General features: G+C 35.2%; 1 protein-coding gene across 1 annotated transcript in view; it reads left to right on the forward strand.

Annotated features, from left to right (window-relative positions):
* The window catches only part of LOC106748965 (neurobeachin-like), a 98,364-nt gene that overhangs the window by 68,656 nt on the left and 15,905 nt on the right, over positions 1-13,803 (forward strand). Inside the window, exons 2-11 of the mRNA XM_014627934.1 lie at positions 1,491-1,617; positions 5,016-5,116; positions 5,234-5,329; positions 6,900-6,989; positions 9,016-9,137; positions 9,545-9,671; positions 12,269-12,388; positions 12,488-12,634; positions 12,754-12,858; positions 13,626-13,766. Of these exons, the coding sequence (XP_014483420.1) occupies positions 1,491-1,617; positions 5,016-5,116; positions 5,234-5,329; positions 6,900-6,989; positions 9,016-9,137; positions 9,545-9,671; positions 12,269-12,388; positions 12,488-12,634; positions 12,754-12,858; positions 13,626-13,766 (1,176 nt within the window). The remainder of the gene's footprint in view (positions 1-1,490; positions 1,618-5,015; positions 5,117-5,233; positions 5,330-6,899; positions 6,990-9,015; positions 9,138-9,544; positions 9,672-12,268; positions 12,389-12,487; positions 12,635-12,753; positions 12,859-13,625; positions 13,767-13,803) is intronic.

Genomic DNA, 13,803 nt, shown 5'->3' on the forward strand with positions numbered 1-13,803 from the left:
CTCTCCTCCCCCTCTTTCTCTCTCTCAGTCTCTCCTTGCGTCGCCTTTCTTTCTCTTCTGCTCAGCGAATTCGTCCGCGAATCCGATGTAGCAAGCCGACAAGGTGTATAGCCGCGAGATCATTACTCCGGAATTATCCAAATGCCCATAACTTCTCCTCGCTAAAACTCCGGCCCGCGGAGCCGAAATTCCGACTGAGGGGGGGAGGGGGGGAATTCCAGCGGCATTTTCGGGATTTCTCCGCTATCCGGCGGTTATCCCGCACCCGTAGTTATCTCGCATCGTGGCCTACCTTGCATATCAGCAGGGGATTACGCGGGTACATGAACTGCCGTTCGGCGCCGGCCGGCCGATCCCCTCTCGCATCGGTTGTGTGCGCGTGGTTGTCCGACTATCCCAGGGTATAATAATTCGGGGGATGAACTATTGGGAGTTCCGTCGGAAGTTGACCCGCGTAAATAAACACGCTTACCGCGGACGATGCCGCTTGTGAATATTGAAATAGTTGCCGGTGGATTTTTTATCAGACGTGCCCGCGCCTTAGAGTTACGGAGTTACACATCTCCCTCGGTGCGCCTTATGCACGGACGAAGGCGGGTTGTCTGGTCGTATTAAATAACACCTTCCACAGAGAGGGTCTGGTATTGTGTTTGCTCAGGATATCCGAGTGAATTATTCGCGATTGCTCGGGCAAAAAACCTCTTTGGAGCATTAACTTCTTCTCCGCGGAGTGAGCGCGCGGTTTTATTAAGCCATCCTTTATTCGTTTCGACGTAAAACCACTCCACTTGACTTGGAGAACCCCTCCGAGATAGTTTTTGCCTGGACGTAATTGGCAAGCCGCTATCTATAACAAAGACATTACTGGATTTTCTCTCTCTCTCTCTCTCTCTCTCTCTCTCTCTCTCTCTCTCTCTCTGTACGGATAATTTGGTTAATCGAGTCGAAGGACGCTGTTGCGAGAGATTTCTTCAGTTATGCCGTTGTATTCGCACGAAAAGGATGAAAATGAATATTTTTTTAATAACATTATTTTATATTAGGTTACAGAAAAATTATCGGGAAATTGTTATATTATTGTTTAAAAGAACAGACAACGTTGGAAAAGGTGCTTTTAATGGAGTGCGTTAATAATGCGCGCGATTTCTAATAAGGAGAAAATAAAAAATGAATGCTAATGAAATTCCCGTTATTAACCGATGCTTTCGACGAGAGTAATATTTTCGCTGCAAACAAACGAATAATAATAAGCGCGGTATGCTTTTAATCAATATTCCGCAATCATCTCCCTATTACGCGACTTTAGCGAGCGATTTACGGTCGTAACGTAATTATGCGCAATGAAATTCCATTCGAATTATCAATTACACGGCTCAGGCGAAATTCGATCATATTTATCATTTTTCTCGTTATTTTCTTTAATCCAATAATCTTAATAAATTTTAAGGCACGTTTAGTAATGTATAACACGAGTGATATTTCTGTTTCAGGCTGAAATATGGAGCGTCTTTATTGCAATTCTGAGAAAAAGCGTCAGAAACTTACAAGCATGTACGGATGTGAGTCTCATAGAACACGTTCTGCATCGATTATCTCGTGCGGAAACTGTTGTCGCTGGTAAGTAAATATTTGATTTAAATTTGGCGCTATGCTATCATTAATCAAGGCGGAAATAATTCACTACAGATATTAATAAATAAGGCTCTTTAATATACAATCAAATTCAAAGAGAGAAGGTCACTAACACGTTCGCTACCTGCATCACATATATGTGACACACGGAATTTCCATCGAGAGCCCAGCGTCACACATGTGTGACGATAATTGATTTTCACTTATTCATTTCTTAAACTAACGAAGTCTTTTCTGAACTTACTGACAAATATGCTTGAAGACAGTCACAAGTTTAATGAGTAGAGGTGATCTCAGATTATATTACGATATTTTGACAAATTTAGAAATTAAAACGAATTAATAGCTTATCTCCCAGTGTGCATTTCATATTACTATATAGTTTTGCAATTGTTAAATAGATAACGGACATGTAAATAATCTAAAATATATATTACTACAATATAATATGTAACTTTCATAAAATAGTGAATAAATTTCTCAAAAAAATAAAGAAAGATAATGTAAAGATAAAAATAAAGATTTATATTAGACAAACATTATATAATTATATTTTTTCATTATGAATTTCTATTACGTCCTGGAAGAGAACGCAACGACCGTATTCGCGAACACGCCTTGGGAGGCCCCTTGACGCATTTAGGCGGCATGTGAACGTGTCATTTTACAGCAGCGCTTACCCGAGTTTGTTTGTTTTATGATCATAAAAAAAAGGAATGCGGTTAGGGTGACGGACGCTGGAAAATATACGGCGCGTTTGGCAGCGACCCATCGTAATCTTTATCCCTTTTTTCAATAGCTCTTCCCCGGAGTCCATCTGCTTTCTAAATGTATATATATAAAAAAGGAGTTCATTGTTTCTAGAATACCCAGGACGTAACATTTCATATTATTCGTTAATTCTTTAAAATTTACCTTGTCATATTTAAGACATATTGAAAAACTAGATTTATATTCTAATTTATGAAATTTTAATTATATGTGAGTTACGAAATTTTAAGTGAATTACGAAATTTTAATTATATGTGAGTACAAATCTGCAGTATATTTTGAAAAAATTCGAAAAATAAGGTATGGCCTGTGGTGAAGGTTTCTCCTTCGCGACGTGGTAGCGAACGTGTTAAGAGCCTAAGCACGGATCATTTAGTGCCGTTAAAACGATTTAAATCACAAAGTCATTTACTCAATTGTTGTTACATATGTCACATTTCAGACGTTTCGTTCCTATTTCGGATTCATCTCACAATAGATCAAAAAATTACATTAATTTGTGTAAAAATTATTTAACCGATTCTTAAGCGCATGTGTGGAGCAAAGAACATTTGAAATCATATGCTAAAATACTCTCAGCAAACAGAGCAACAAGCTAACAAGCATTTTTCATATTTTGCAAAAAATATGCACTTTTAACCGAATTAACGGTAACAAACTACGGTTGAAAAATTATCGTCCGAAGATGGTTTCATAAAGATGGAAACATTAATCCTCTCGCCTGCTATCGTGACGATCACTAAAATCGTCAAGGAAACTTGAACTTTCAAACTGAGGCTAAACTCGTTAGTAACTATTATTGAATCATCCTAGATCGATTAGACACTTTCTAAATCTTGGCGCCTTATTACATCACTCAGCGAATAAATTATTAGATATACAAATTAATTCGGTGCTCTTTTTCTCATGAAATTCAAAGTTTGTTTACAAAAAATCAGGTGCAAATTCAGTGTTCGATATAATTTTAAATTATTTTCTACGACATTACTCCATCCTATCGGACAGCTGATGAGTGCTCTCACGCAAAAAGTTTGACGGTTTTAACTCGATAAAGTTATCAATATTTTTCCAGAGCTCGTTAATTGTTTTCTAAAATGCGTATCCGCCAGATGATATTGAAGCGACCAAAATAGGTAACCTGACCGGGCTAGATCTGGCAAATAAGCCGCATGAAGGAGAATTTCCTAGCCTAATGTATAGATGAGATCCTTCGTCCCTTTTGTGATATGTGGCCACGCGATATCGTGCGATAGAATCCACCTGCCTAGTTCTATTGCCGGTAAAAAGTTTGTTTACAAGTTATATGAGTCACAGAACCTTCACCCAAAGCGGAACAAATCATTCCGGTAGACTGAACAGCATTTTTATTCAACTGGAGTGCAAACAGGATGCATTGCCCTCAGATGCTTCTTTTCGAACAACATCGTGATAACTACTGTATTCTGAGGTTACACCGGCAAGGCCGTCAACTATTATAGTGCTTCTTAAAGCTTAAGGTTGGCACTTTCAAATCACCATATAAGACGGGGAAAATTTGTCAATTTGAACCAGAGTTACAGGATATTAAATACAAGAGCACCGAATTAATTTGTACATCTAATAAATGTCGTTAATCGTACATCCCTTTGTAATTTCCGAAAGAACGATCGCATTGTTTGTTTCGTTTATTTCCATTCACGATGACACTTGCCATAGCACCCTTTACTTTTGTTTGTTACACTTCTTACACGATACATATTGACCAACATTTAAGTTTTTCCCTTGCTTGTCGTTGGTGCACGATCTTAAAAATAATTTTAGCTTATTTAAGTTACTTGACTTAAAAAATAATTTTAGTTTATTTAAGTTGCTTGACATAACTTCTCTCGCACGCGTCGTTCCTTAGTTTTTCTTCCCACAGATGTGCTCAGCTCGTTAGATGCTTATTGCTTGCAATCGCTTTCGCTTCCTACGATTCACTTACGCTGCGCCACATTACGTGCATCTGTAAATAGCGGGAGAATGATGATCTATTTTAATGATCGTCACGATGGCAGGCGGGAGGACTAATGTTTCCATCTTTATGAAAACATCTTCGGATGACCTTTCACCGTGGTTTGTCATCATTAATTCGGTTAAAAATGCATACTTTTTGCAAAATATGAAGGATATTTTTTAGCAGCTGTTGTATTGTTCGCAGGGAGTATTTTAGAATATGATTCCAAATGATCTTTGTTCTACACACATAGTTTGGGCTTTAAAAAATCGATTAAATAACTTATATATATATATATATATATATATAAATGTAATATAATATAATATATATATATTATATTTTATTAATGTAATATAATATATATATATATATATATATATTAATGTAATTTTTTGATCCACTGTGAGAAGAGTACGAATAGAACTGAAACATTTGGAATGTCACGTATGTAACAACAATTGAACACTGAATAATCCCTGCTTAGGCTCTTAATGATCCTTATCTTTCACCGCAGTTCCGCGAAATTCTCGTATGACAGACTTCTGCGTATTGTAAACTTGCTATTTCTTCCCTTTTTTTTACATATAATTAATTACACTATTTAATAATGTCTAAATTATACTTGATACGGCAGACTTGTTGATCGACATGCTGGGAGTGCTGGCGAGCTACAGTATAACAGTGAAAGAGTTGAAACTTTTGTTCGGCGCTATGAAAGCTGTCAAGGGAAAATGGGTAAGAATTGTCCGAAAGTCATCCGATAATCGCACGTTATGCAAATTCAAGGTCGAATCTCGTCGTGAGAATATATTGTTACTTATTAATATGATGGCATTCGTGTATGTTTCACAGCCACGGCATTCGGCGAAATTGCTAAACGTCCTCCGCCAAATGCCACAGCGAAACGGGCCCGATGTATTTTTCAGTTTCCCTGGTAGAAAAGGGTCGGTAAGTTGGTTTCCTTTCTTCATTCGCCTCCATACCTTCGAACAAATATTTCTTGCTTCACGACATCCCAGAGGACGTCGTTCAATTCTAAACTCTATCAAAGTTCCGATAAGAGAATTTGCCTTGCCGCAAGATTCCGCTATCCGCGTGCATTTTCGAAATCAATCACAGTAAGGAACTTTCCTAAACATCGTTACCGCATACGCGATCAAGCAACACGCGACTTTCGTTGTAGAACGTAAATCAGCTGGGACGGGGTTGGATAAAAGATGCTCTGATTTAAATAAAAATAATACATACACTTTATATATATATATATATACGTTTCGTCCATGTATAGGAATAAATTAGTACTTAAAGACCAGAAGAATTTGTGATGCTTAACCCTAATCTGGCACACTGGGGTTATATTCGATTTCAACCGAATTTTAATTTTGAATTTGTCACAAACTAGTGAGATGAGGACTTCTGTTTTCTACGCTATAAAAACGTTATAGTTGGGGAAATATTAGGTTTAAATTAATTACAGAAAATTATACAGCTAGGAAGAGTGCGAGGATGATAGAGAAGAAAATAAAGTATCAATCTCCATGAAAAAAACAAGAAGCTATAAAAGAAAATTAAAGAATAACAAAGCGCGAGGCATGAATGGAATATTAGCTGAGTCGAAGTATTAATTAGGAGTAATAGTGCAATATATACATTAATTTATAACTGTTATGTGGAAACAGATAAAAATACATGATGACTGAAATATGGAGCTTATCATATCTATATACAAAAAAGAAAATCGACTAAGTTATACTAATTATAGAAATATTATACTTATATAAGTATAATAATAATAGTTTTTTATAAATAATTCTATACATATACCCTATAAAATTCAAGCCTCTACGTAATCTATGGTCAGATAATTTTATGCGAAGTAGAGAAGAAGGGTTATATGAAACTACCAATTTTATCGATTTAGTAAGCAAAAATCCACAATAGACTAAATATTATATGTTATTGTAATGTCTGTCTTAGGTAAATCCTTGAAAATAAGTATGAATTTTCTATTGAAACATATTATTTATTTATCAATTTTAAGAGTACTTATGACAACATGAACAAAAATAATTTGTATAAATAATTGAGTCGGACATACCGGTCCGTCCGGTCAAAATAGTCAAATAGACACTATCGAGAGTTGAAAATATGGTAAAGATACAAACGAATTTTTCTCACTCATTTACTACCCAAACCGGACTGTGTCAGGGAAATGCTTTGTTGTAACTTTTCTTTAATCGAGTACTTGAGAGTATTATGCATAAATTGGGAACTAATACGCAAGGTAATATTTAAAGGTAAAGGTTTATTTATTTATTAACAAAAATGCATAAACAATATGAACATAATCGCCGGAATTAAAAGGAAAGCTTGATAGCGCTACTAAGAAACTTCAAAAAATATAGGATTGCTAATAAGTGCAAATAAAACGAAATATATAGTCATAATAAGACAGAATAAGTAAGAACAGTAGATTCAGTGAGAAATTATGCTAATGATCGTCTTTCGCGTATGACAGATCTGCACAACCAGGAATATGGCGGCTAACAGCTATGTCGAACCGTGTGAGCAACGGAAATGCGACCAAGTTGTACTTAGGAAAATACACGTAAGAGGTTTTTCTACAGCAGTGACGAAATAATATATTTTTATACACTATAATTATATATTTTATATATTTTATATATTATAATTCGTTGTAAAAATAATATCTTGACTCCACATATTTCCTTATATAATTTTTTCATGTTTTACCACGTTATTATTATTTTACATTTCCATTATGTATATTCAGTTTACATTTAACAACTATTATGTACCGTGTGAGTCATAAAAATTGTATTTCTGTTGAAAGCAATATTAGATGTTTCATTAGTTCTTCTCGTGACAGGTTTTGAAATAATTTCACAATTAGACTTATTATACATAAAAGGTACATTCTGATATTCACTGATACTATTGAAAATCTATAGTTTATATGACATATACTATAGATTTTCAGTACTAACAGTGAATATTGGAACACATAGTCACAGAGATCTATTTTAGTTGGCATTTATTGCCATTCAATTATAGCCCACGCACAACTAATATAGCGATCGTACAGCACCCAAATGAAAGATGCCGCCACTGAGTGAACCTACTGTTCTTACTTATACTGTGACATAGTCATGATAGAAAAGACCCAGTCCAAAAACCTTTACAAAAATTTCATAATAGATATACGTAACTTTAACAATATTACAGATTTTACATGCCTTGGCTCCCAAATAAGCGACAGAAAAGATATCCAGTAGAACGAATGAAAGAGTAGATCGGACACTTTGTAAAGAAAAACAGCTTACTTCTGAAGATCTCCTAGCAACAATAGATATCAATTGATAGCGAAAGGCGTGTTTCTTTTCAACGAACAGCCCTGTGTCACATGCCGCTCGCTGCTTGTTGCGCTACTCCGTCTTTAAGAATCAGTTGATGCTCGTCGTTGCTAGGAAATCTTCAGAAGTAAGCTACTTTTCCTTATACAGTGTCCGGTCTATCCTTTCCCTGCGTTCATTAGCTCAGACAATATAATTCATTTTTCACTGACTATTGCGAGTTTTGCAAAATGATACTGACGTTTCTACTCAGTTTCATTCATTCCACCTGTACACCACGGGAGCCAAGAATGATTTGAGACACTCTGTATAGCGAAGACGGTATAACCACAAGTTACATCAGGTTTACTCAGAGTCTGACATTGTCTGAACAAAATAGAAATAGACCAATTTAAATAGCCGAAGCATATGGAGAGATTGGATAAATATCGCAATAAAACGGATCTATTGGATGCCGATAAGAGGAAAAGCGAGAAACTGTTTCAAAGATCAAGTAGCGGAGGATTTAGAAAATTAGAAGTCCGCAATTGAAAAGCTAAGTCGAAGGATAGATCGGAATAGAGGAGATGTTTAGAACAGGTCAAAACTCATCCAGAGTTATGAAAATATTATTGATTGATTGAGATAACTTTATTCGCCCAAAAAACATCTATTTCCACCTAAAAATAATATATTTTTATATACTCAAAATAATATTTTTTGATGAATTGAAATGTATAATATTTTTTTCTTAAAATTAAGTCTTAAAGTCTTTATCTTAAAATTAAGCTTCGAGTATATCGGCAAGAAAATCCGTGTTTATACATAAATATTAATTTCTTAAATTCGTTTTCAGAAAGTTGTAAATTTTTATGTAAATTCATGTTTTTATCACGTTTCTCTTTATATTCCCAGTAAAGTGAAACACTTAAGTGAGAGAATTTACGATCATTTCTTTACACAATTCTATTCTACAGACTTAAAAGTATCTTCGTAATTTTTCATAAATTCTGATTAATACTTTTATAAAATTTAAACAAGGGCGCAAATGGCTCTAGTGTGCCAGATTAAGATATAAAACAGATATACGTGCCATGCGAGGGTTGGTAACAAAATATTGATAAAAAACAACGAAATTAAAAGTTATTAATTAAATTTCTTGCTTAATCCTCAAGAACTATCGTTAAGATTGATTTATTCCCGCAGTGTGCTTATTTGTCACCGTTTCGATTTTTAATTTCGGGACAGCTTAATAAGAGGATTATTTCGTGTCTCCCACAGGCGGTTGTCTTGCCGCCGCTGGCAAAGTGGCCGCACGAGAATGGATTTACCTTCACCACATGGTTCCGCTTAGACCCCATCAACTCTGTTAATATCGAACGCGAAAAACCGTACCTCTACTGGTAAGTGCTCTCACATCAAGCATCCTCGCGAAAGCACCCTCTCCAGGTGAAGTAGGTGGTCCTAAAGAATCACCTATGTTTCTCAACTTCGAAGAAACCGTTCAAACCGTTCCCAATCGAGCCTCCTCATTAAGGTATAGGGAGCGATTTTTCTTTACATATAACTGCGGAAAGAACGATGCTTCAACTACGGACTGTTTCTCACGGTTTAATCTAACTTTACACACACGTAGAAATAATTTAACTGTTTTTTATACACCTTCGACTTCCGTCGCTCCTCTTTTTTTCTGTATCTGACCCTTTCAAAGAATAAAAAGTAGAAGTAGGGCAACAAAGGGAGAATAAATGTAAGCGAAGCGGCTTCGCTGAGAATAGGAAAGTAATAACGCTCCATCATTATATTTTAGCTTTAAAACAAGCAAAGGAGTAGGATACTCTGCGCATTTCGTAGGGAACTGCTTAGTCCTGACTTCTATGAAAGTAAAGGGCAAGGGCTTCCAACATTGTGTCAAATATGAATTTCAGCCACGAAAGGTATGCTATTAGACACGCTGTTTAGCTAATGCTTCTCCACTTGACGTATGCCTAATCATTTTACGCTAAAATTTTGCCAGAGTTGGGAAATAACACGTTACTTACAGCACCATTAGCATTATAAGTTATGTCTTCTCAGTAACAACTGGTTAACGATTTTATTTTTTCGCATTAATAATGGTAATTATATTTTGTGAATAACGATAACGATATAATCGTTACTTTTATCGTTGTTTCGCACATATAGAATACATGTGTATAGAATGAGCAGAAGTGAATCTTGAAAACTTGGTGTAAATAATTGTAACGGCAACTGGAACTACTCGTTATTTTAACTTGTTTGAAGTGGAATTTCACTCAAGACAGATGAAAGGCGGCAGTATTTTCACTATCGCTTGAAAATTGAAAATACTGTCATTCGAAAATACAAGAGCGAGTGTTTCAGTCAAGCTTAGAATTCTGCTTCCATACGAATGAATATTTTGATCAGCTAAAATGAATTTGTTCCTTTGACGGTGAAATACATCAAATTCACTTTTTAGTTTTGAACGAAAATATTCACTCGACGATTCAGAATGGAAAATTTACCCTATACAAGTGAAAAATTACTCGAATCCGAGTGACTCGGCTGTCATTCTACTTTCATGAATGAAATTTCACTCCAAGAAATGTTGAAAGTAACGATAACGGTAATGAGTTACTCTTTTCCTTCGGTAACGAATTACTTTTTTTAATACACAATTAATGATAATAACATGATACTTTTCGAAAGTAACTTTCCCAACTCTGAATTTTGTTTAGTTGCTTAGTTTATGGTTTATTACGGAGGTTTAAACGTTACTCTCTAGTCAATGAGTATTTTATTAATCAAATTGTTCTAAATGACTAAAAATAATTTTTCAACAATATTAATAAGGTGAAATTTGCAGATATCATAATATATATTTATTCTTGATTTTAAAAGTTATCAGATATTTAAAAAATAACAATATGAAAGTTGTAAGATTTATTCGATATCTTTTCTTAAATAATCTTTTATTAAATATCAATAGTAAGAAAAGAAATATAAACATGAAGTATGTATTCGTCGTTGTATTTAATAAACGATCAGTACAATTTAATTTGAATTGGAAATACACAGGTGTTATATTAAAAGAAATATGAATAATAAATATAGAAATAAGTATTAGGAATGACATTATGAGGTTATTTCAGATCTAGCGTTAACTTTATGTAAATGTGATGTTACCATGTTCCATTTCATTGTCGATTTCACGAATATTCTTATCGATTCAGATCTAGATTTTTGTCAACCAGACGGTAAATTTATATGATACTTTACTAAAACAAGTTTAAGTGTTCATTTTACTATATTTTATTATGACGACATTATTTTTAAACTTCCATCATACACAAATTTATCAAATTAGAAGAAATCTGTTATAAGGTTTCTATACATGCCCACATTATACTAGTTTATGATTAAATATCTCGGAAACGATATGGTAAAGATTATTGAATTTTCTGTTACGCATTGATAGTTCAATTAACTTATGTACGGAGTGATTCATTTTAATTTTAACAATATAAGTAAATATATTTGATAAGCAATATATTCGAAAAATATGGAAGATATGGAAAAATGTTCCAGATAAAAGTTGTAAGGTTTGGAAAGGGACATAAGACAGTGACCTTAACTTTGTTGTACAATTAATAATTCAAGATTATTTCAAAGTCAAACTTCATTTTTTTTTTTTTTTAATAGAATCATATAGTTTTTTAACATAAACCGATTCCTCTATTCATTATATGTATAAAAATACTAAAGAAAAATAATTTAAGTTTCGAATTATTTTACTCTATATTATGATATTTTTTGGTACGACAAATATGAAATATCTCATAAAATATTCACTTTTTGATAACATCACCTTAATACTTTTTAACATAATAAAATGAGAGAAATCAATTACTAATATCAATCATTGCATTAGTACCTCGATGTATTTGCAAAATGCAATATTTTTTATTAAAGTTTCTCTATGTTTGCTTGCAGCGATCGATTCCACTTGCCATTTTATATACAGAAGTGTTGAGGTGGTGATATCGAAGAAGAAATACTTTATGAGATATTTCATATTTGGTACTGAAAGATATCAGAATAAAAAGTAAAATAACTCGAAAAGTATTCGTATTTAGATAGCCATGCTCTAGTACTGTTATACATATAACGAACAAAAGAATCGATTTATATTAAAAAAAAAAGCTACATGATCCTATTTAAAAAAATGAAATTGCCCTTAAAATGATCGTGCATTATTGACTACAACGAAGTTAAAGTCGCCGTTTTGATCCCTTTGAACACTACAACTTTTATCCAAAAAATTTTCCTACATCTTCCATCTTTTTCGGAATATTTGCCAGTTAAGATTAAAATGAATCACTCTGTATAATGTATACATTATTAGAGATTTAAAATGTATGCATTATTATAGGTTTAATATATCAAACGTTCGAACCTCCGTACCGAATTACGTCTAACACAGACGAACCGTCGATGCATGTCAGTCGATGACACTCACTTTTATGTCTTACAGTGGTATATGATCGCGGTAGTGTACATATACAATAGGTGGACGAAAAGTGAAATTAAGTGTCTGGTCAACGGTCAGTTGGCATCGAGCACGGAAATGGCATGGTTCGTCTCGACGAATGACGTAAGTGAGCCCGGCGTGTGCTGATTTCGACCACGAACGATAACGACCTCTCGCTAATTTGACGATTCGAGAGAAGGTAACGCCTGTCGCTTTTTGCAGCCCTTTGACAAATGCTACATCGGAGCGACCCCCGAACTGGACGAAGAGCGCGTGTTTTGCGGACAAATGAGCGCGATATATTTGTTCAGCGAAGCGCTGACGACGCATCAGATATGCGCGATGCACCGACTGGGACCGGGATATAAGGTATATAAATCTCTGATCCGTTCGCGCGGACATTCATTTCGCATTCATGGATGACGTAATATTCATTCATCGCCTGTCTCTCCTCTCTCTTCTCTTTTTCCGGTCCTCCGCGTGAACAGAGCCAATTTCGTTTCGACAACGAGTGCTACTTGAATCTGCCTGACAATCATAAAAGGGTGAGTGACCAGGATCTCACGAGCATGGTGGACCAAAGTATGCAAATTGTAAGCATTTTGATTTTATTTTCCGCCCCGTTAACATATGACTTGTATCTCGTTAATTACTTTGTTACTGCGTACGAGTCCGTCTGAGGTAATTATCCTGATTATGAACACACCTTTCCCCCGGCGGTCGTTGCAGCCGACGAGTTTACGTATTGATTTGCTTTGTATTACTTCGTATCGAACAAGTGTGTACAGTATTGTACAATTATGAAGCCTTGTTTATACTGCCTGTTAATTAATACCCAGTATCTACAATTTATTTCTCTCCCTCCCCCCCCTTCATTAAACGCTTGTCTCTTTTAATTAGTGGATGCCGTTATTCGCATAGCAAACGTATGTTATATATGCATAATGTGTATCTCTGTCGTAACATCGCTTTAACTTTACGCCTTTACGTGTAAATCCTGCCGTGTTACCTGATTCAACGCCAGTGGGTATTTCTTTTTTTTTTCATTGGTAATAAGCAGCGGTGTCTGGGTGGCACGCAAAGAAACGTCTGTATCGACTGTCGATTTCGCGCGGAATGTGTCTGTGTATTATTTTCCTGCGTGTCTTATTACGTAGTTAGCTGAAAGAACCCGAGATGTTTGTACATACGCCGGTAAGATGCCGATAACTGACTTATTTGCCGCGCGCATTCGCCCCGAATCCCACGATAGCATATTCTGCGAACGATTAACATTACAACGCGATAAACGTGTGTCGAAGATCCCCGGACAAACGTGAAAACGTGCTGTTCGCTGAAACTCGTACGTGGTATTTTTCAGGTACTTTACGATGGGAAGCTGTCGAATGCAATTGTGTTCATGTACAATCCAGTAGCGACGGACTCGCAGCTCTGTTTGCAGAGCGCACCGAAAGGCAACGTTTCCTATTTTGTACATACACCGCACGCTCTCATGCTGCAGGTACACATACTTTCGTAATGTTATTTACGATTTTGAC

This window comes from Dinoponera quadriceps, unplaced genomic scaffold (assembly GCF_001313825.1).
Source record: "Dinoponera quadriceps isolate SergipeBrazil2010 unplaced genomic scaffold, ASM131382v1 scaffold2843, whole genome shotgun sequence".
In the NCBI taxonomy this organism is placed as follows: Eukaryota; Metazoa; Arthropoda; class Insecta; order Hymenoptera; family Formicidae; genus Dinoponera; species Dinoponera quadriceps.